The following is a 22,756-nucleotide window of genomic DNA, read 5'->3' as shown; positions in this document are numbered from 1 at the left end:
CTAATATTTATAAATGAGTATTCATATACTCTCATATGTCTCATATTATTACTATTTTAACCACTTTAACTGTACGCTAAGTTAACTTTTAACACGAATGTATTTTTGTTTACTTTTAGAATCCCAACAATACAACTGAAGTGGGAAAATGTATAGGAAATTAACTTATGAAAAGAAGAATATCGGCCACTTGATTATATTACATAACGTGAAACAGAAGATCAACGCGGCTCTCTGTTCGTCTGACGTGTGGTAGAGTCTGTGTAGCGTTGACGTGTCTTTAAGCGCTCTCCTCCCTTCAGCTCTCTCTCGCTTCTCTCTTTCTTTTTCACCGGCGGCGGAGCGCACCGGCAGCGCTGGACTGTCCGTTTACAGCTCACCGGGTTTTCAGATAGTGACCGTAAATTCAGGAGACCGTCACCATGGGGAGTGAGTGAAGTGTTTTAAAACGATAATCAATGCGATTCTGCTGTTATATCATTGTATAGTTCTCTTTGCATGGTTACCATACTAGCTAGGTAGCTTTCTTCAGTTGAAACCTAAGAGACAAGGTGTAAGATTTATTTAGATCTGTGTTTTACTGCAGGTGAAATGCATTTCAGTTCCTCCTTCGTTTCTTGTGTTTCGTATGTGAATTAGTATTTACATGGCTTTTTCTGGTGGTTAATGGTTGAATGCTGCGGACAGCTAGCGTTAGCCTGCTAGCTAATTTCTTAACACGTCTGTATGCCTTTTTATAACTACAAAATTGTAAACAACTAACTATACTTAAGAGATGTAAAAGCGAATACTGGGAAATAAACACGTTTAGTATTTTGTTGGCTTGCCAGACCAGAGGGAAGATATCAAATACTACAAAGGCTAGCAGACATGCAAAACTAATACTGGTAAACGAATCTAATTCTGTTTACCTTGATTGCTTGGCAGTTCATGAATACGCATGATACACAATCAGAGAAAATTGATGTATTATTGTTAGATCTGATCTCCTGTCACATAGTATTTCATTGTTTAAAAGGTCGGAAGTATGCTTTTTAGCCAATCAGTTTAATGATGACGACGCTTTAGATTGGTTACTGTTGTCATAAGTAGCTCAACAAGGGGATTTGGGAAGAAAGGGACTATTCATCAGTCTTAATTTTGTATTACTGCTAATAATTTTCTCCTCATACTGTGGTGATCAAATAAAATGTATGTAGTTTAGTAAATATGCTGCATTAAGTGTAATTGGAATTTGTGGCACCATATTTCTCCCTTAACATTTCTGCTTTTTGTTATTTCCAGTTAAGTTCTTAGAGGTTATAAAACCGTTCTGTGCGGTTTTGCCAGAAATCCAGAAACCAGAAAGAAAGGTATAACATTGTACACCACATATATTATGTGTGTGGTTTTTAACTAGTTTACACACAAACCTACATTTTGAACTTATACTTCTATCTGTCTTTCAGATCCAGTTCAGAGAAAAAGTGCTATGGACTGCCATCACATTGTTCATCTTTCTTGTTTGCTGTCAGGTAAGTTTGATTTCTTAATGTATAAAAATAGCACTTGCCTGTGCTTTAGTGCTCCAGTTATGCTCAGTGTATAAAATGAGGTTAAGAGCTCACGTGACGTCTCTCCCTATCTCAGATCCCACTGTTTGGGATCATGTCTTCAGACTCCGCAGATCCATTCTACTGGATGAGAGTCATCTTGGCATCCAACAGAGGTAAGTCTTTTTCTGTACATGGAATATTACGATGTTAGGGTAATCTTAATTATTTTCATACCTAGTTTATTCAAGCATGTAATATATACTGTCGTTCAGAACTTTGGGGTCAGTAAGTCTAATACATTTATTAAGAAAACATATTGTGGCTTGTGAAGTTTACTAATGACTATGCTTTTCAGGTACTCTGATGGAGTTGGGTATCTCTCCCATTGTGACCTCTGGTCTGATCATGCAGCTGCTGGCTGGAGCTAAAATCATTGAGGTTGGAGACACACCAAAAGACAGAGCGCTTTTCAATGGAGCCCAGAAATGTATGTTTTTCTTGTTTTGAGTGTATTGCATGTAAATGCTATTAAACAATAGTTAATAATTTTAGATTAGTTGTAATGGATAACATTTTTGTTAATAGCAATTTATTTTTTTATTTTTTCCCAGTGTTTGGTATGATCATCACCATTGGTCAGGCTATTGTCTACGTCATGACTGGAATGTATGGTGACCCTTCAGAGATGGGTGCTGGCATCTGTCTGCTGATCATCATTCAGGTAAGAGAGCATGTACACACACAACACAGGAGTTTTTTTGTTTGTTTTTTAAAAGAGACATAATTGCGTTTGTGTGCTTTTCCTGTAGTTGTTTGTGGCCGGTATGATCGTGTTGCTGCTGGATGAGTTGTTGCAGAAGGGTTACGGATTGGGCTCTGGTATCTCTCTCTTCATCGCCACCAACATCTGTGAGACAATCGTATGGAAGGCGTTCAGCCCAACCACAGTCAACACAGGAAGAGGTTTGTGTTCAGGACACAGCATCTCTGTTTGAAATATATTTTGAACTTAAGTGATGCTGACTGAATGTTGTTTGTGTGTGTACAGGTACTGAGTTTGAGGGAGCCATTATTGCTCTGTTCCACCTGTTGGCCACTCGTACCGATAAAGTGCGAGCACTGAGAGAGGCCTTCTACAGACAGAACCTGCCCAATCTCATGAACCTCATCTCTACAGTCTTCGTCTTTGCTGTGGTCATATACTTCCAGGTCAGTTTTTTTTTTATCTCACTCTGTGTTGTTTATAATGATTGATTTTGCATTCTTTACTTATTTTAGCATATTTGTTATTTACTTCAGTCTTCTACAGTGGGTAAAATAAGTATTTTTTTTCAGTAAATATATTTCTAAAGGTGCTGTTGACTTGAAATTTTCACCAGATGCCAGTAACAACCCAAGTTATCCATACATAAAAAGAAAAGAAAACCAAATTCAGAAACTAAATTGGGTAATAAAATGGAATGGAATGGGAATGGAATGGGAAAAAGTAACACATGTAGAAAGGGAGGTGCAAAAGTGATAGAAAGCCAAGACAGCAGCTGAAATCTATTAGTTATTAGAAAGCAATCCTGCCCCTTGTCAGTGGAAATTTAGCTGGTTCAGTCCCAACACCTAAGGATGATGAAGAAAGAAGGGTGGACCTTTTTGCAAGACCATGATCCCAAACACAGCAAAGGAAACTCTCAGTTCATAGTAGAGGCCCATGGAGCCTTCATGATTTTAAGCTTGTTTGTGTGGATGAATGGACCAGAATCACACCTGAGCAATGTATGCGACTAGTTAGTCCATACAGAAGGGTCTTGAAGATGTCATTACCAACAAAGGCTTTTGTATAAAGTATTAAATCAATTCCAGTAAGCGTGTTTAATACTTTGTCTACTTGTCATTCCATTTTATTACACAGAACTTGATTTTTGAACTTATTTTTTTTAGTTTTCTTTGTTTGTATGTGTGTATGGATTACTTTTTACCGACATCTGGTGAAAATTAAGTCAACAGCCCCTTTAGAAATATATTTAATGAGAAAATTGTTGACATTCAATACTTATATTACCCACTGTATGTCATTACTTGTTTTGTGTATAATGCTTAGGCAATATTGAACATTAATATCAATATGTTTACACAATCAATCCAATAAATAGGGCAGTCACGGTGAGGGAATTCCCCTTGTTGTAATTTTGAGTGGGTCAATAGCATGGTATTATTGCCATATATAAAATATATATATATATATATATATATATATATATATATATATATATATATATATATATATATATATATATATACATACATGCGTACCGTAGTCAACATTTGAAGTGGATCAATCTACCAAAGTTGTCGTAAAACCAAAACCTGTTCTTGTCTTAGAACAACTTTGATGAATGTTTTCAATAGTTGACTACTGTTTTCCTAATTAATGTTGTTCAGTTGCTTTGACACAATCTGTTTTAAAGAGCTATATAAATAAAGGTGACTACTGTATATGGTGGTAATACCACAATTTATATATGCATACATACAATCTGTGTGTGTCTGTGTTCCATGACTAACGAGGGCATATTCAGAAAACAGTGTAATCGAAACCAAATAGCGTTGAAACAGCAAGTGAAGTTATGGTCCACATAACAGTACATGAACCTGGCAATAAGATCGTTAGGCTATCATTAGCCTATATGTATAACAGTTATTTCTAATCTTATCTTCTAATCTGACTAGACACCAAGATACTTTCTATTGATATTTCCATCTGTGTGCGTTCTAGACGGGCTGTCAGTCAGTTCAGTTAGATTGTTGCGCCTCACGGTGGTGGGGATTAACTCTTTCAAAAACGCTGGTTCATTCATTCAAATTAAAATGTAATGAAATCATTTTAACTTTGAGTGCCACTTTAGAAGGCTCAGCCGACCTGCAATGCATCGATGCTAGGACATAGATTTCACTTTTCTTGAACATAACCTATTTTCACAAATCTATATGGAGGACAGACGCAAGTAATCGCACACGCTCAGTCGAGCTGTCTCTTATTCATTGTCTGTTTAGGCTTGTTAAGTGCAAATCTACGGAGCCTCTGTACAAATCGGCATGGCACACATTGTTATCATTACTAACTTGTTTAATATTCAATCCACATGCATGAAGTCTAAAATGAGAAGGGAATAACTTTCCGAAAAAAGAAAACCGCAAAAATTGCAGTTGCGGCTGTTCTTGAATACCTCTGCGGTTTGATCGTCAATAGCGAGTTATTGTGATATTGCAGTTACCGAGACAGCCCTACCAATAAGGTGCTTTTAAAATGTAATTACTGACAAAATATTTATGAATTTTATTTTGCACAGGGCTTCAGAGTTGACCTGCCTATCAAGTCTGCACGTTACCGTGGCCAGTACAACACCTATCCCATCAAGCTGTTCTACACCTCCAACATTCCCATCATCCTGCAGTCTGCTCTGGTCTCTAACCTCTACGTCATTTCTCAGATGCTCTCCACCCGCTTCAGTGGAAATTTCCTGGTCAACCTACTGGGGACTTGGTCTGTAAGTGTGACCAGTGCTTGTTGCTGTGTACCATGTCTTCTGCTAAATTTAAAAGTGCAAATCCAGAGATTGTTTTATAGGTTGCAGACCAGAAGCAAAATAGAACTAGATATGGAAGAGTAAACCTTCCTAATAGCCTGATTTTCCTTCCTAATTATTATTATTATTATTATTATTTTTTTGTTATTGTAGGATGCCACATCTGGTGGTCCAGCCCGTGCCTACCCTGTAGGTGGTCTGTGTTACTATCTGTCTCCTCCGGAATCATTTGGTTCTGTGCTTGATGACCCAGTCCATGCAGTGATCTACATTGTATTCATGCTCGGATCCTGTGCCTTCTTTTCTAAGACCTGGATTGAAGTTTCTGGATCATCTGCCAAAGATGTGCGTTACTAGTTCTTGTTAATTTATCAGAGTTGTTTTTGAATATCTGATATGAAGTTGAAGTAATTGTTGTATGTGTGTTTTTAGGTGGCCAAGCAGCTGAAAGAACAGCAGATGGTGATGAGGGGACACAGAGAGACCTCCATGGTTCATGAACTCAACAGGTGAGCTACAAACACAATAACTTTTGAAGTACTTGCTTGTCAGGACCTCCATTAATATACATTCTCTTTGTTATTCAGGTACATCCCCACAGCGGCTGCATTTGGTGGACTGTGTATCGGAGGCCTTTCAGTAATGGCTGACTTCCTGGGAGCCATCGGTTCTGGAACAGGGATCCTTTTGGCTGTTACCATCATCTATCAGTACTTTGAAATATTTGTTAAGGAACAGAGTGAAGTTGGCAGCATGGGAGCGCTACTCTTCTAAACAAAGACACTCACCAAACACGCACAAACATACTTGCTGACACATTATAAAACACTTTTATTTTTTATTGTTGTCATTTTTTTATTTCAGTGAGATTTAAAATGGTCTGTCACAAGTGCTGTCTTGGGAGAATGCTAGTTCCAGCTGAGGGTGTTGTCCTGTTTGTCAGAAGTGGCAAAACGCTTCTAAAATTCAGTGATGAAGCTGAACTTCAGTGATGGTACTGCAAAGATGGACTCTGGGAGCTCTGATTAGGAATATTCAGGAGTTTTCCCTTCTCAGTCGGTCCTTCCTCTGTCTTCACGCGTCACTGAATTCCTTCATTCACCCTTATGTTTATTTTCTTGTCTGATCCTAGTTATGCCAGGTATAAAGGATTTTCCAGAAAGTATTGCTAATGTTGAGTGATTGACTTGTTTTACACTTGACACTTCCAAGTTTGACTCCATACACACAAACTGTTTCTATTACGTCTTGATTATTTTTTCCAAAAATAGCTGTTAGGCTCACTCTGACTCCTCATACTGAATTTAATCATACAGAATGTGATGGTTTAGATTTGGCAAAAGATCTGTCAGCAGAATAGCTTGTCAGTTTTAAACAAGGCAACATTACAACAGAGGAAATGTAATGCACAGTGTGGCACCAGTGGCGCGCGCGCGCGCGTGTGTGTGTGTGTGTGTGCGCTCATTTACGCTGGAATCCTTTTGTACAGAAAACATCTTACACAGTAGGCTTAAAGGATTTTCTGTTTTTGAAAGTGCTCGGTCTATAGTGAGAGCTTGGTTGCAGACAGAACTGGTTACACCTGAAGTCTGTTTGCATTGAAAACTCAGCCCTTGTTACTGTATCATTGAGTGTCTGTATATATGACATTTAAATGCAGTGCGCAACAGTGTAAAATACGTTTTTTTTTTTTTTTTTAACTATGTAAAAAGAAATGTTCCGAACAAATATATTCAGCAAAGACTGATCATTCTCAATAAAAACTCATTTTTGGGAGATAAGATGCGTTTTATTTGTGAACACGTTTTACTGGACCTTTAACATTAGAGATTATAAAACGAAATGTTTTTGTGATTGTAAAAATGGCTCCATACATTTTCACAAATTATATGTTAAAGTTTGAGCTGTTATGCAGGTTACTGTACAAACATCATCATCATACTCTTTAAAAGTCCTCTCAATTTAGTTAGCTATGTTTAACTACAAAGAAAATGCTATGTTTTAGAAAACTCAAGTATAAAACTGTGGGTGTCACGGTTGTGAAATTAGTTTAAGCACTGATGGGATGTTCAGAATTTTAGTCTTCATGATTAAAGTAGTTTAAACTTCTCATTTTAAACAGTACTGTTCAATTAATTTCCTAAAGCGTAAACTTAAAATAATTATGGGTTTATTATTTTCTTGCAGGCAATCTGAGAGGCAAAAATGTGGGGTCCTCGTCTCCTGTTTATGATGTCATCATATTAGATTTGATAACGTGGTTTGAAAGCGGCATGACCAATGAATGACCGTGGAACGGATCAGATAGCGGGTGATATTTGATATTTTTGGAGTTGATATCGCAAAATATTGATGATAAAGCGCGGGGAAATTAGCGCAAGCACTGCATTTGTATCTGCTTTTGCTACATTTATAATTTCTGTATAGAAAGACATGACTACAGTCAACGAGGAAGGTAATTGAGAAGATAAAAATTGATTTTTTTTTTCAAAATTGATTTTTGTTGTCAACAGTCTGTTCTTAAAGTTTAAAGTAAGCTCTGAAACTTAATTCTAGCCACAAGACTAGAGTGATAGCGATGACCTTGTCGTGAAAACTGATGCCACACTGAAAAAGAAAAGAAAAGGAAATCTAAACTCAATGTTAAAATATTTGAACCTTCTCAAAGCTGATTATATGTGTTTACCCATATTATTCCAAATAATTAAGGACTTTTTTGTTATTAATGTTTTATTACAAGAGTCAAGGGACACAATAACACATGATAAACTGTACATAATAGGAATAACACATCATTGACAGAAATAGACAAGAGTCATATGGACATTACACAATGAATGTAATAGCAACACTTAAAACTAACAGTGTAACAAAAATTTAAGATAACAAAAAAAAAATAATTAATAGGATGGTGAAATGTGTACATCTGAATGTTGTAGTTTACCACAACCTTTTAAAAAAACATTGTTTTTAACATTGTTTACACCATTAATAAGAAATAAAGGTATGTTTTATTTTTAAGTTGTTATTAATTACTTGCGTACTTCGCAAATATGAATTGCCATCATTTACTCTTTACAGGGAAGGACCGAGTCATATTTGTCACCAAGGAAGAACATGAAATTCCTAGCACTGTGAAACTGGATGAGGAGGATGCAAATGAGGACCATGAAGAAAAAGGTGACTGATGGAAAGATATGCTTCCTTTTTGAGATGAAACTGTAACTTTGTCATTTTCTATCCACCTCACTTTCTCTTTGTGTTTAGGTCTCATCTTGCCAAGCGGTGAGATAAATTGGGACTGTCCGTGTTTGGGGGGGATGGCAAGTGGAGTGTGTGGCGAGCAGTTTAAGACTGCATTCACCTGCTTCCACTTTAGTCAAGAAGAGGTGAAGGGTTCAGACTGTCTGGAGCAGTTCAGCAGCATGCAGGAGTGTTTTCGGCTTCATCCTGAACTCTTCCCTCAGGAAGATGATCTTCAAAGTGCCAATCCTGAATCAAACGCCGAACAAAAAGACTCCTCTTCCATCTCTGACTTCAGCACAAGCAAAGAGTCTGACCCTCTGCCCACTGACATGAACAATATGCCTTCACAGCTGCCCGTAGCTAGTTAAAATTGGAGAACAACTGATTTCCATCTCTAATTCCACTTTTTTGTTTACTTTATTATATTTAAATATGCTTTTAAGATGAGACATAAAGGAAACAGGGACACTGAATAAATGCAGAAAGTAACAATATATGGACTATATATTTTTCCAACGTATTTTTTGATGAATGTGATGTTCTAAAAAATATAAAGTGATATCTTAAAAAATGGTGAGACATCGATGTTTTGTTAAACTCTCTCTGATTGTGTGTTCTGAAAAATATCAACTACATGTTTATACATTGTGTTTTTCTTTCTTTTTTTTTATACTCCTTTATTATTTTTTGTTCCTATGATCACCTTAATCCAAGTGTAACTTGTAAAAGTGTGTGATTTAAAGTCTACTGAGATTTACTGTACTTGTGTGTAAAATGTGAGATCATATTTTGATAAAGATATAAACTCATAAATTTTATATTGTTTGGCCATTTTAGTATATAATTGTGTGCTGCTTTAGTCAAACAGTATCGAAGTAATTTAAATGAGGTTAATAAATCACCTTTCACACTGGGTCCAAAAGTTTGAGTTTACATAAAAAGTTGAAATTTAAAATCTTTGATTTAAACATACTGTCTAACATCTGTATTCCACATGAGACATTAAATAAAGTCATACAGATTTGGAACGACATGAGGCTGAGTAAATTATGACGGATGTTTTTTGGTGAAAAAAATATTCTCAGTTATAGCAAATTCTGTAAGTCACGGCTCTAGTGACATATATAAATGAGTTCTATTAAAAGGAGGAGCACAGGAATGAGGCTTTTTAAATGATATATTTTGATAGCCAATATTGCACCTGGTGGAAAAAATGAAATAGAAGATAGCTTTAGATTTATCAACGCCTTTGAGTCAATCATCCAAGGTCAGTAAAATGAAATGGATGTTTCTGAACTGGTTGTTTTTGTAGAGTGCCACAACATGTTTGGCTTGTTCAATGATTGCCTGACAGATATCTGACGTTTCTTATTGGATGAGACGAGAGGGAAAACCAAGTGAACTGACCAATGCAGTGATAGGGAGGAGGTTAGAGGGTCAGTGGGCAGTGTTCATATAAACCTTTCTCATTCTTCCTGTGAACTACAGACGCATCCTGAGAGAACTTGTAAATATAAACCACTGATACAGAGATAAATCGTATCTTTATACCTCCTCTGTGAATACAGGAGTGATGTCCAGCCTAAAGGAGATCTGTGCCGGATTACCCCTTGATCCTCTTCCTCCGAACCGTGGCAGAGACCCCAGCATACCTCATGCACCTGTCCGTACTCCAAACTTCACCCCAGCAGAAGAACGGGTGGGTATCATTTTTTTCGTAATTCAAATAATTCATTTATTATAATTCAAATATGTAATAAATAAAAATCTGCAGAATATACTATCTGCTTCCTTTCATACAATGACCAAAAAGGACAAAAACCATAAAGCATCATATATGTAATGCAGATGACTTGTAAGATATATTACAAATCTTTAGAAGCTATATAATAACTTTGTGTTGGAAACAGACTGAGATTATGTTGATGTTCTGTAAAAATCTGGTCATTTTTGATTCTGACAAATCACACAGCCTCTGAATCATATTATTTCTTTAAAATGTCTTTATTCGTTTATGGTTGAGTTTATGAGATGGATATTTACAGCCCAGAAATATGAAATGCATAAAATTATAATGAAATGTTGTTCTGGAATATACACGTTTTCAAAAGTAAAAGAAATTAATACTTTCGTTCAGCGAGGATACATTAAATTTGTTTTCTTTAAAAATCTATTTGAAGTAATTGCTGTTCTTCTGAACTTTGTATTTGTCAAAGAGTAATGAAAGAAATATTTCATGGTTTGCAGAACTATTATGCCGCAAAACTGTTCAATATTGGAGATAATAATTAAAAATGTTGTGAGAGTGAAGTTTTTACAGTAATATTCACAATATTACTATTTCAAAAACAAAACAAACCTCACCGACCCCAAACTTTTGAACTCTAGATTTTTCAGCTGTGTAGAACTGTTGGTTTCAGTTCTACGCACTGGTTAAAAATACAAAGTGTTCCAAATCTTTCCACACTGTGAGCCCTGTCAATCATTAGAGAAGATAAAAGTCTGAGTTTTGTAAGAGAGAAAGGATCGAATGCTCAGTGAAATGGGGGATGAGGGACAGAGACCAAAATCTTTTGTAACTTGATTGCATCATGATCACTCAGTCTGTCCCTTCAGTTAACCTCTACTGAACTCTCCTGTTCTTGGTCTCTGTCATAGTCTTTTTCTCTGTCTCTCTAGCTGGCTTTGAGGAATGCCTTGAGATACTTTCCTCCAAATCTGCATGTGACTCTGGCTACAGAGTTTGCGCAGGAGCTCAGACAGTATGGACACATTTACATGTACCGCTTCTGTCCTACACTACGTATGAGGTACAAAATAAGCATTTGCACAGCATACATGGACAACTGTATTAATATACCATGTCTTGACCATGGCATTTCACTCCGTATCTGTGACTGTATGTGTGTGTTATAGAGCCTATCCTATTGATCAGTACCCATGTAGAACAAGGCAAGCTGCTTCCATCATGCTTATGATAATGAACAACCTGGATCCTGCTGTAGCACAGGTACACTTTCACATGTGATATGTGATCATCCAGAAATGGCTGGGATGTTTATTCAGCAAGGGGGCCTCTTCTTTTAGACCTATAGATCTTCCTTTCCTTCTTGGAAGATAATATTTTATGGTGAAAGTACTGTATTTCTAAAATACGCTTTCATTTTAATGCTTGTCTGCTCGCAGTTCCCACAAGAGCTTGTCACATACGGAGGAAACGGACAGGTGTTCAGCAACTGGGCGCAGGTAGATTTTTACAAATTTATGTATCTGTAATGTCATATTTTATACACCTTTCTCTACATGTATACTGTTTATGTGTGTGTTTGTATACATGTAGTTCTGGTTGGTATTTCACTATCTGAGCACCATGACTGAAGAGCAGACCCTTGTGATGTATAGTGGTCATCCATTGGGTCTTTTTCCCAGCCTCCCTTCTTCTCCACGCTGTGTAATCACAAACGGCATGGTAAGGTACACACAGGCCTTTATGCACGAGCATGGATTGTTTTTACCCAGGGTGCATCTCTTTATCTTCTTGTTTTGTTTCAGGTCATTCCAAACTATTCTTCCAGAGAGGAATATGAGAAGATGTTTGCTTTGGGCATTACAATGTGAGATTTCACCAATACCTTTCAACTAGTCTCTTCTTGAAAATGTGCATATGTACTTTACTAATCTAGTTTACCCGTTTGAGGGTGCTGAAAGTTTTGTGCATTTATTTGATCAGAAATATAGTAAAACAGTAATATTGTCAAATATATATATAGAAATCATTCTAATATGCTGATTTGGAAGCATTTCTTAAACATTATTAATGTGTAAAACTGTTAATATTTTTGTAGAAACTGTGATGCATTTGTTGGATTCTTTATTCAATAGAAAGTTCAAAATATATTTTATGTAACAAATACATTATTAATATTTTTACTGTAACTTTAAAATCAATATAATGCATCCTTGAAGAACTGGGTGATAGTCTGTGTTGTCTAGTGTGTATGTTTCTCTGTGTTTATGGTCAGGTATGGGCAGATGACCGCTGGAAGTTACTGTTACATTGGCCCACAGGGCATCGTCCACGGCACCATGGTAACAAATGCATTCTGCTCTATCAAATGCTGTATAAAACGTCAAAAAACAGATCTAAACAAGGATATCTCTGTGTATATAGTTGACAGTGCTCAATGCAGGACGGAGATACTTGGGCTCAGGTGACCTGAGGGGTCGTGTGTTTGTGACATCTGGTCTGGGAGGCATGAGCGGAGCACAAGCAAAGGCAGCGGTCATTGCTGGCTGTGTTGGGGTCATTGCAGAGGTTAGATAATGGCTATAGTAAATGCACACTATTTTTATATATTCTATAGTCAGTTTATTCAAGTTTCCTGTTAAAAACAAATTTGCTAACCAGTCAATGAGTTAATCAGGGTATCGTCCATCCATTCCAAATCAGTTTTCAATAAAAAAAACGAAAAGACTCAAGAGGATTCAAGTGAGAGAACATGGACAAGACTTGAATCCTCTTGAGTCTTTTTGTTTTTTGTTTTTTTTTAATTGAAAATGGATTTGGATAGACGGAAGATACCCTGATTTGAGTTCCACCTCAGATTCAATCACAAAGAAAATGTCCCAACATTGTTTAAGGGTGTCTTTTAATCCAGTCTCAACTTTAAATGGACCAATGTTTTGCATTCACACTTTTCCTGGCCGTAGAAATGGAAATGTCTAATTTTAGTCCAGGATTTCTAGCAAACCTCAGTCAAACTCTTGAGCAAAGTGGCTCAAATCGCTTAAAAATTAGTTTGGATTCTTGTAAAATCTAAATTGCAAAACAACCTTATGCCCCTAAAAGATCCACATGTGAAAAACCGTAAGTGCACAATCCATCATATCTGACCTCTGCAGGTTGATGAAGTGCCACTAAAGAAAAGGCATGAGCAGGGCTGGCTGATGGAGATCACTAGTGACTTGAGCCACTGTATCCAACGCATCAGGTACAGTATGCAAGAAAACGTACAGAGAAACACATTGAAACACACAGACATATCTTCAATTTATGCTTAATCTTATAGGGAGGCCAGAAAAGCAAAGATGGCCTTGAGTTTAGGCTACCATGGGAACATTGTGGAGCTCTGGTAAGTTGTGTACTTCATATTTTATTTGCAATAGTTTCCATTTTTTTGTAAATTATAAGTGCAATATGTTTCAGGGAGTGCCTCTACCAGGAGTATAAGAAGACAGGAGAGTTGTTGGTCGATTTGGGCTCTGATCAGACATCACTTCATAATCCGTTCAGTGGAGGATATTACCCAGTGCAACTAGCCTTCAGACAAGCCAATCAGCTCATGAACACCGACCCTGAGCGCTTCAAAAGCCTTGTACATGAAAGGTACACACTGAAATCTTTTGATATGGGTTTCACAAATAAATCAAAGTTATTTAAAACTACATAAGCTGCAACTTCCTTGTGTAGTCTTCGCAGGCAGGTGGCTGCCATCAATAAATTGTCGGATGCAGGGATGTTCTTCTGGGACTACGGAAATGCTTTTCTATTAGAGGCCAAGAGAGCAGGCAAGTAAAGAGTCAGCTGCCCTTACATTGCTACTTACCAAATAAATAAATAAATAGATTTCATTTAGTGAGAAGAAAGAGGCTATAGTTATGTAGCAAAATGCAAAATAGGTTAATAAGAAATTAATGCCTTAATACAAAGATATTTATGGAAGCTCATTTGTGCTACACAGAGAGAGAAAAAAGGTAATTGTGACTTTTTTTTTTTTTACAATTGTTTATATACACAAATGTGACTTTTTTCAGAATTGCAAGTTTAATTCTGTTAATTTTGTCAGTGTAATTTTGAAATATAAACTCGCAATTCGCAAATGTAAGAAAAAAGTCAGAATTGTGGGATCAAATGTCACAATTACCTTTTTTAATATCATGGCAAAAACAACAACAACAAATTTTGGGACATGTAAACTCTGAATTAAGAGAAAAAAAGTCAAAATTGCAAGATATACAATCAGAACGGTGCAATGTAAAATCAAATATCCAAGTTTATATCTAGAAAATTCTGAATTTATATCTTGCAATCCTGAGAGCAAAAAGTCGGAACCTAATACCTAACATTTTTTTGCCATGATGCAAACAACCTTCCATAGAAATTTGTCCTAAAATGTCATAATTATCCAGTCAGTATTACGTATTCCAGTGAGCTATATAATAAAACCTTTTCAACTTCAAAGTATGGATAGTTAAACTCGAACAAATCCATTAAAAACAAAAAGTGCATTAGTAAATATGTTCTTCTTTCTCTTCAAGGTGCGGAGGTAGAGAAGAAAGGGGGAGGGGCTACTGAGTTTAAATATCCCTCATATGTCCAACACATAATGGGGTAAGTGACCATTCGCAAGTTTACACACATATATGTCCTAACTACACACTCTCACAGTCTAGTTGTAATCTTTGCCCCTTGCTGTAGAGATATTTTTTCACTGGGTTTTGGGCCATTTCGTTGGGTCTGTACCTCTGGTGACCCTGCTGACCTGGCTGAGACTGACGCAATCGCCACGGCTGTTCTAGAAGAGATAAGTTCCTCAGTAACCGAACAAGTCCGACAGCAGTACAATGACAACATCCGCTGGATCCGTGAAGCTGGGAAACACAAAATGGTGCGAGTGCGACACCCAATTTTACATCACCACAATGTTCATTTTGTATTCACATCAATTTATTTAAAGATCATCTTGAATTTATACTGACATCAAGTGGAGTGAATGCAGCATAACATCAAAGCAAATGATGCCTTTGTGAAAATGTGCTATTCACAGTAAGACAAAATTAATTCAGTTTCCAATAATGGGTATAGCATTATGATTTTAAACATACGTTTTAATTAATTTCTTTAAGATTAAACATGTAAAATGTACTGGATCTTTTAGGTTATGTGTTATAATAATGCTTAGCATATTTAGGTTGCTATTTGCATAGTACAATTGAGTTTTGTGTTTAGGTTGTGGGTTCGCAGGCCCGTATACTCTATTCGGACCAGCGAGGAAGAGTATCCATCGCCTTGGCCATAAACCAAGCTATTGCTAAGGGCAGAGTCTCGGTAAAACTACTTAAGTGTGCATACTTCAGTACTCGTTTAACTACGGTTCATTAATACACACTTTGCAACATAATAGTGCAACTGTGTTTTCACCTCCTCAGGCTCCAGTAGTCATCAGTAGAGACCACCATGATGTCAGCGGGACAGACAGCCCCTTCAGGGAGACATCCAATGTTTATGATGGCTCTGCCTTCTGTGCAGGTACAAACAGACACATCTAGAAATACAAGTGAACTCATATTACTTATACTAACTCTACTTACTAAGGGATAAAGTGTAGCAATAATGACATTGTAAAATAAACCTGACAAGGTGATCAGAAGTGGTGTTGTATAATCCTGAAAGACTGTTTGAATATATATTATCTTGCTTATTACACAGCTACTCAGAGAATAAAAAGAGGGGAAAAAACATAATCAGAATTTTACAATCAGAAGTATGTATTTCAGAGAGCGTATTTAAAATATGATAGATCATATATAATATGTCTGGGCATTTATTATAGACATGGCAGTGCAGAACTTTGTTGGCGATGCATTTCGTGGTGCCACATGGGTCGCTTTGCACAATGGAGGAGGAGTTGGATGGTAAGGAGAGATTTGACTATTTATTGCTGAATAATCATTTAGAAATTACTTCTAGTTCAGTCACTAATTGGCTTGCAGTTGTGTATTACTGACTGAGCAGAAAATAATAAAAAAATGAAATAAATGAAAAAAGTTTTTCGTTAATAATCAGTAGGGGGCGTCGATTATTGACCCTTATTTTTATTTTTAGGGGGGAAGTGATAAATGGTGGTTTTGGATTGGTTCTGGATGGTTCTGAAGATGCAGGGCAAAGAGCTAAACTAATGTTAAACTGGGATGTCTCTAATGGGGTGAGTATCTTCATGTGTGTGTTTATATATACACTTATTATACTGTTATATATAAATACTGATGTGTATGTATATCCATTAGGTGGCACGGAGATGCTGGTCTGGAAATGCTAATGCTTATGAGACAATTCAACGTACCATGGAGGACCAGCGTCAGCTGAGAGTCACAATGCCCAACCCTGTAGAGGAAGATCAAATTCTGGACCGTGCACTGCAGGGATAGACTAAACACTTATTGATATATGAGATTATTCATTAAAATGCTACAGAATGAGTGTCTATGAACACACTTCAGGAAAAAAAAATCAGTTTAAGTAACACAAGTACTGTTCTGTTCAATCAAGTTGGACAATGGAATGCTTATATAGACTGTAAAATTTAAATTCTAAAATTAAATTAGACTGTTGTTTTGGATGGCGGCACGCAAACGCTGAAATACTACTGATTATGCGCTTCTTTTTTTAGCTACACCTCTTTAGCTACAGGTCTTTGATTTTTTTCCTCTCAACATTTTCTCCTCTGTAACATGATATGATGTTTGATTTAATAAATAAATTTAACATTTCCTCTCAATATTGTTTTTTTTTATGTACAGTATGAAGTATGAATGTAGAAATGACTTGTGTGTGTTGTGTGAATATAGGCTAACTCTGTTTTCCTGTTTTCTGTATTCCTGACACCAGGGTATTTGCATTAGGAAGTGTAAAGCAGATGAGAAAACAGAAAAAGCACAGTGTAGAAAAGAGTCGTCAAAGATAGAGGATACGAATTTTGAGATGTCACAAATGTTGAGTGCGTTCCTGTCGACTCGTGAGAACGGGCTTCTCTTCAGTTTAATAAGACATGACTGCAGTGTGAGTTCACTTTAAAAAAAATACTTTTCCTCATCACTTTAATTTATTTTGTTATATATTATCGGATCTAAATGCCATAATTATTTTGTAATAATAAGAATAAGAATCTATACTGTGTACTAGATTTACTGTTATTGGATTTAATGTGTTGCTTGAGACCTATGTCAGTCTATGACATAACTTCAGAAAAGATATCTAAAAAGACATGAACTTTTACTGAAATATGTTTTTATTTTATATATATATATATATATATATATATATATATATATATATATATATATATATATATATATATATATATATATAGCCTATATTTGATTCAATTTTTTAACTAGTTGTCAGAGCAACAGCTCTCATTGATGTTCAAAAATAACTAAAATTAAAAACTGAAATAAATAATAATATATAACTATTGTAATAAATAAAAAATATGACAAAAACTACTAAATTAATATCTTAAATTAATATGAAAACTCAAAATAGAAAAATAAAAACAAATTCTATATATTAACAAAACTATAATAATATCTCAATGATACTAGAATAACAGTGACTGGGACACCCAGACACTTGGCTGGTGTTTTATGCTATTTCCACACACTTATTTCACTTTATCTAGGATACACAACCTGATCCTAACCACTGACCACTGGTTTTTCTGGTTTGTAAACACTTGGTGGTTGTTTTAATGATTCACAGATATAGAGCCTCAGAGGCCAGTCATAGTACAAACTGTTTTTCAAATATGCAAATGGAATATTTCCCACAAAACTGCATGTCTGTACAGACAAACATGTACTAAAGAACCACTGTCTGTAATGCAACTGGATCTGTATTTGTATTTAAAATTTCACTTTGTTATATTGCAGCCATTTGATAAAAAAATTTAAGTTCATTTTGTCCCTCATTAATGTACTCACAGCACCCCATATTGAGAGAAAAACACAGAATTGTTGATGTTTTTGCAGATTTATTAAAAAAGAAAAACTGAAATATCACATGGTCCTAAGTATTCAGACCCTTTGCTGTGACACTCATATATTTAACTCAGGTGCTGTCCATTTCTTCAGATCATCCTTGAGCTGGTTCTACACCTTCATTTGAGTCCAGCTGTGTTTGATTATACTGATTGGACTTGCTTAGGAAAGCCAGGCACCTGTCTATATAAGACCTTACAGCTCACAGTTCATGTCAGAGCAAATGAGAATCAGGAGGTCAAAGGAACTGCCTGAAGAGCACGGAGACTCAGAATTGTGGCAAGACACAGATTTGGCCATGGTTACAGGTTCCTAAGAGCACTTTGGCCTCCATAATCCTTAAATAGGAGACGTTTGGGACGACCAGAACCCTTCCTAGAGCTGGCTGTTCGGCCAAACTGAGCTGTCGGGGATAAGAGCCTTGGTGAGAGAGGTAACGAAGAACTCAAAGATCACTGTAGTTGAGCTCCAGAGATGCAGTCGGGAGGTGGGAGAAAGTTGTAGAAAGTCAACCATCACTGTAGTCCTCCACCAGTCGGGGCTTTATGGCAGAGTGGCCCTATGGAAGCATATCCTCAGTGCAAGACACATGAAAGCCCACATGGATTTTGCTAAAAAAAAAAACACCTGAATGACTCTCTGTTCTGATGAGACCAAGATAGAACTTTTTGGCCTTAATTCTAAGCGGTATGTGTGGAAAAAACCAGGCACTGCTCATCACCTGTCCAATACAGTACCAACATAGAAGCATGGAGGTGGCAGCATCGTGCCGTGGGGGTGTTTTTCAGCTGCAGGGACAGGACGACTGGTTGCAATCGAGGGAAAGATGAATGCGGCCAAGTACAGGGATATCCTGGACGAAAACCTCCAGAGTGCTCAGGACCTCACACTAGGCGAAGGTTCACCTTCCATCAAGACAATGACCCTAAGCACACAGCTAAAACAATGAAGGACTGGTTTCACAACAACTCCTTGACTGTTCTTGAATGGCCCAGCCAGAGCCCTGACTTAAACCCAATTGAGCATCTCTGGAGAGACCTGAAAATGGCTGTCCACCAACGTTTACCATCCAACCTGACAGAACTGGAGAGGATCTGCAAGGAGGAATGGATCCCCAAATCCAGTAGTGAAAAACTTGTTGCATCTTTCCCAAAAAGACTCCTGGCTGTATTGGATCAAAAGGGTGCTTCTATGAAATACTGAGCAAAGGGTCCAAATACTTGGGACCATGTGATATTTCAGTTTTTCTTTTTTTAATGTGCAAAATGTCAACAATTCTTTTGTCTTTCTGTTAATATGTGTGTACATTGAGGGAAAAAATTAACTTAAATGATTTTAGCAAATGACTGCAATATAACAGAGTGAAAAACTTAAGGGGGTCTGAACACTTTCCATACCCACTGTATATTGTGTGTCTGTGAATATGCGCTTTACACTCAAAAGTATATGTACACCGACTCCCTGTATATGTATTTATTTGTGTGTGTGCGTGTGTGTTTGTGTACATTACAGGTTTTAGCATGTGGTATTGTCCAGCTGGTAATGGCAGCCCCTCCACAGAAAAAGGAATGGAAAAGTCTCAGTTCTGGAGTACTCTGTCTGGTGCAAGATAAATCTGTGCACTCAACATTCATGAGATCCTACAGTCTTAAGGTGAGGCTGACAGATTGAATACAGAAAGAATCAGAATTTCTTGGAATCAGCAGTGGAAGCAGTTTCAGGAAATTTCTTAAATGAAAACATTGTCACTAGATTGTGTAAACTTTACTTTGAATTCTAAATTTATTCTACATTATACAAATGATACATCAGTACACACCATCTGTTTTTATATATTTCAGACAAAAACACCACAGTCTCACAAATGTCATTACACTCCTTCTTTTTTTTCTCTCTCTGCACATTCTCAGAAATGTCTTCTACAAAGTCTCTATTGTTTTTTTTTTTGTTTTTTTTGACCCACTTCCACCACTCGTTAATGTGCAGTGTTTCTACTTTAGACTCTTAGGCCATGTCATGATGTGTGACCATGGCATTTCTCTTTCTCTTTGCAGAAAGCCAAGCTGCAATGGGAACAGGAGCTGTATACACCATTTGAATACACAGAAACTTGTCCTTATTTCCATACCTTCCCTGGTGATGTGAGTGACACATTAATTGCATTGTATGTATGTGTAAGTGTTTTTATATGCATCCATATGTGCACGTGGATCTGTATGCTCAACCAAGCATCTTAAATCTGACAATTGACTTAAAAAAATGTAAAAATGTTTTTAGGGTTTAGGCTTAGGGGATTATAAAATATCATTAGCTCAATGGAAAAGAACAGAAGTCAATAAAGTCCTCATCGTGATAAACCGAACCTTTGTGCATACAGGAGTGTCAGATAGGAATAAACTTTGCGGATGAAGATGAGGCCAAGCAGTTCTACATTGCTGTGCAGAAGCAGATCAGTGATAACAAAGGTCTGACACTCTGAACTCTCCTTGGAAATCACATTAAAATAATGAATGTTGTGCCAATGAATGATCCTGTCTTCTCCAGCATCTTCGGGACTTACACGCAGATACAGTGTGGGCAGTGTTTCTGACTGGAAAGACAAACTTGACAGTTGTCTTAGAGGAAATGAACTCCACAAGAGGTGAGAAGCAAAACCGAAATAGACCGGCAACCAAATATAATGATGTGTTTAAAGAATGTTTTTATTTCAGTTTATATACTCACAAATGTTTTAATTCAATGTATCACTTTCTGTTTATGTAATTGTAAGATTGATTGCAATTTCTGAGTTAAAATGTTGAAGGGTATCCCACAGTAGTATTTGAAGTGTTTTTTTTTTTGTGGCTTTAATTCTGGCCATAGGCTTTCACTCAGAAGTTCACCCAGGGTTCCACAGCATCTTGATTCAGACGCAGCACTTCCAGAGAGCAAACCCACAGTTGCTAGCACAAAGTCCATCCAATCACATGACTCCCCAAAGACTCTCTCTGGTGTTAATGAAGAGTCTGTGTTGCTCGCCCAGAGGAAAGGGCCACTCCCACCTATTCCCATTCATGCCAGGATAGCCAAGTTGAAGTTGAATTGCAATGTTAGTGAGCAAAACTTTGACTCCACTATTCCCGTTCCATCATGGGTGCCATCCCCTCCATTTTACCAGGCCCCTGCAGTCCCTCCAAGTTCAGTTGTAAGTACTGTATGTGCTCTTATATTGTATGTTATACAGAAATGTGCGTAAATACCTTTTTTTTAATGTAATTATTTTATCTCAATGTGTTTGTTGAAGATTAAAGATCCCTACTCTGCTGGAATGAAGCACAGTTTTCATTATAATGGTAACTCCTCTGTCTAAATGTAATTCAACTCAGTTTTCTCTTTAAGGAATATGTCAGACATGTTTCTATATTTGCAGCTGGCATCAAGGAGGAAACTGGCTATGATGACTACCTTTAAAACCACCATCATCTCCATCGTTTAGGACTTTATGACTCCGCAACGGTGGGATGTGGGCCACACAAGCACTTAGACATGGAAGATATCTTTATTAATTATACATTTCTGCAGAACAACTATAGTTTAAGAATTATTAACGTTGTAATCAAAACTAATAAAAACAACAGTGGCTCATAGCAGTTTATGAAACAAGATATATCCAACCATAATATGCTTAATCTCTTCTCTGAATTAATTTCACTTGTTCTAAATTCTTACAAACGAGTGTCCAAATACATTGTCTTAATTTTGAACTGTATTTACAGTTTTAAAATTTGAACAAATTATTTTTTGTGAAACTTTTTGCTTGAAAGTGTACTGGTGTGTTAATGTTGTAAATGGATTATCTTCCTAAAAATGAAAAATCTGGGATTATTTACACTGCCATTCCGAAACTGCATGATTTATTTTCTTTTATGGAACATAAATGGTGTTCCGTTGTTTGGTCCCAACATATATTTTGTTCTCTGCAGAAACCGTTTTGGATTAGAACAACATGAGGAGTAAATGACTGAATTGTTTTTTTTTTTGGGTGGATTATTCCTTTAAAAATAAAATGACAGTTGGTTTTCTATTATAGGCTACACTGACTCTCATACAGTTTAGGTTAGGCTTAACTATCCAAATACTTTATGGATCATAGTGATTTACCCCATTTATGTAAGTATAATAATCAGGTGTTTTGTTAGAGGTTTAATAACCGTGCTAGTCAATGACAGCACAAAATGTAATATGTTCTGCATGATAGTGACTGATAAATCAACAGCTTTCAGATTTTGTCCCTCACTGATAGATGATATCAAAAATGTCAGCTTTATCATCATATTCTGCCCTTGATTTTAAGTTGTCCCTTTGCGTGTGCATTACTGGTAGTAATGAATGCACATTTACAAGATGAACAGTATGTACAGTTACTTTAAGTGGATTAGAATAAATGAGTGTAGAAAAAAGAGAGACATGTTGGCACTGTACAGTACTTCTCTATTATTCTCAGCTCATTTGAATGAATCTACCCTTTAAAAGTAACTCATCTAACATTACACAGCGAGAGTGAGTGTAATAGGCGTTACTCTGCCCTCGATCTGTTCA

General features: G+C 36.6%; 4 protein-coding genes across 5 annotated transcripts; all 4 read left to right on the top strand.

Moving 5' to 3' along the window:
• Nucleotides 1-277: 277 nt before the first annotated feature.
• On the top strand, nt 278-6,790 carry sec61a1a (SEC61 translocon subunit alpha 1a). The gene is made up of 12 exons (XM_026260218.1): nt 278-429; nt 1,285-1,352; nt 1,449-1,514; nt 1,630-1,708; nt 1,891-2,022; nt 2,147-2,256; nt 2,345-2,498; nt 2,584-2,744; nt 4,877-5,074; nt 5,267-5,458; nt 5,546-5,622; nt 5,701-6,790. Exons 1-12 carry the CDS (start codon nt 423-425, stop codon nt 5,885-5,887), a joined length of 1,431 nt encoding a protein of 476 aa, XP_026116003.1. The 5' UTR covers nt 278-422; the 3' UTR covers nt 5,888-6,790.
• Nucleotides 6,791-6,890: 100 nt separating this feature from the next.
• chchd4b (coiled-coil-helix-coiled-coil-helix domain containing 4b) lies at nt 6,891-9,390 on the top strand. The gene is made up of 3 exons (XM_026260230.1): nt 6,891-7,568; nt 8,195-8,293; nt 8,381-9,390. The coding sequence occupies exons 1-3, from the start codon at nt 7,547-7,549 to the stop codon at nt 8,725-8,727; spliced, it is 468 nt and encodes a 155-aa protein (XP_026116015.1). The 5' UTR covers nt 6,891-7,546; the 3' UTR covers nt 8,728-9,390.
• Nucleotides 9,391-9,814: 424 nt separating this feature from the next.
• uroc1 (urocanate hydratase 1) lies at nt 9,815-16,915 on the top strand. 2 transcript variants are annotated; one of them, XM_026260200.1, is made up of 19 exons: nt 9,815-10,058; nt 11,039-11,169; nt 11,276-11,369; nt 11,546-11,605; nt 11,700-11,828; nt 11,912-11,973; nt 12,382-12,448; nt 12,531-12,674; nt 13,262-13,350; nt 13,429-13,491; nt 13,566-13,745; nt 13,830-13,927; nt 14,678-14,750; nt 14,838-15,027; nt 15,369-15,467; nt 15,569-15,668; nt 15,973-16,054; nt 16,245-16,344; nt 16,427-16,915. In XM_026260200.1, exons 1-19 carry the CDS (start codon nt 9,933-9,935, stop codon nt 16,565-16,567), a joined length of 2,028 nt encoding a protein of 675 aa, XP_026115985.1. In that variant the 5' UTR covers nt 9,815-9,932; the 3' UTR covers nt 16,568-16,915. The 2 variants fall into 2 exon arrangements, 1 of the variants encoding a protein (XP_026115985.1); XR_003288136.1 differs by lacking the exons at nt 16,245-16,344; nt 16,427-16,915 and having other exon boundaries at nt 15,369-15,481; nt 15,973-16,005.
• Nucleotides 16,916-17,046: 131 nt separating this feature from the next.
• Nucleotides 17,047-22,612, top strand: LOC113094612 (proline-rich protein LAS17). The gene is made up of 8 exons (XM_026260210.1): nt 17,047-17,198; nt 19,691-19,831; nt 20,233-20,319; nt 20,556-20,643; nt 20,723-20,819; nt 21,041-21,362; nt 21,462-21,510; nt 21,588-22,612. Exons 1-8 carry the CDS (start codon nt 17,121-17,123, stop codon nt 21,626-21,628), a joined length of 903 nt encoding a protein of 300 aa, XP_026115995.1. The 5' UTR covers nt 17,047-17,120; the 3' UTR covers nt 21,629-22,612.
• The last annotated feature ends 144 nt before the right edge of the window (nt 22,613-22,756 follow it).

The sequence above is a fragment of the Carassius auratus genome, chromosome 6, assembly GCF_003368295.1.
Source record: "Carassius auratus strain Wakin chromosome 6, ASM336829v1, whole genome shotgun sequence".
NCBI lineage: Eukaryota > Metazoa > Chordata > Actinopteri > Cypriniformes > Cyprinidae > Carassius > Carassius auratus.
This window is presented reverse-complemented; position numbering and strand designations above follow the sequence as displayed.

Excerpts from the sequence above, each read along its gene's own strand:
- sec61a1a (XM_026260218.1), top strand. Across the intron at positions 1,353-1,448 it reads TCCAGAAACCAGAAAGAAAG|ATCCAGTTCAGAGAAAAAGT; the intron begins GTATAACATTGT and ends TCTGTCTTTCAG. Across the intron at positions 5,459-5,545 it reads CTGGATCATCTGCCAAAGAT|GTGGCCAAGCAGCTGAAAGA; the intron begins GTGCGTTACTAG and ends GTGTGTTTTTAG.
- chchd4b (XM_026260230.1), top strand. The coding sequence starts at position 7,547 with ATGACTACAGTCAACGAGGAAG. Across the intron at positions 7,569-8,194 it reads GACTACAGTCAACGAGGAAG|GGAAGGACCGAGTCATATTT; the intron begins GTAATTGAGAAG and ends TACTCTTTACAG. Across the intron at positions 8,294-8,380 it reads TGAGGACCATGAAGAAAAAG|GTCTCATCTTGCCAAGCGGT; the intron begins GTGACTGATGGA and ends CTTTGTGTTTAG.
- uroc1 (XM_026260200.1), top strand. The coding sequence starts at position 9,933 with ATGTCCAGCCTAAAGGAGATCTGTGCCGGATTACCCCTTGATCCTCTT. Across the intron at positions 11,170-11,275 it reads TGTCCTACACTACGTATGAG|AGCCTATCCTATTGATCAGT; the intron begins GTACAAAATAAG and ends TGTGTGTTATAG. Across the intron at positions 13,928-14,677 it reads ATTAGAGGCCAAGAGAGCAG|GTGCGGAGGTAGAGAAGAAA; the intron begins GCAAGTAAAGAG and ends TTTCTCTTCAAG.
- LOC113094612 (XM_026260210.1), top strand. The coding sequence starts at position 17,121 with ATGTCACAAATGTTGAGTGCGTTCCTGTCGACTCGTGAGAACGGGCTT. Across the intron at positions 17,199-19,690 it reads TAATAAGACATGACTGCAGT|GTTTTAGCATGTGGTATTGT; the intron begins GTGAGTTCACTT and ends TGTACATTACAG. Across the intron at positions 21,511-21,587 it reads GCACAGTTTTCATTATAATG|CTGGCATCAAGGAGGAAACT; the intron begins GTAACTCCTCTG and ends CTATATTTGCAG.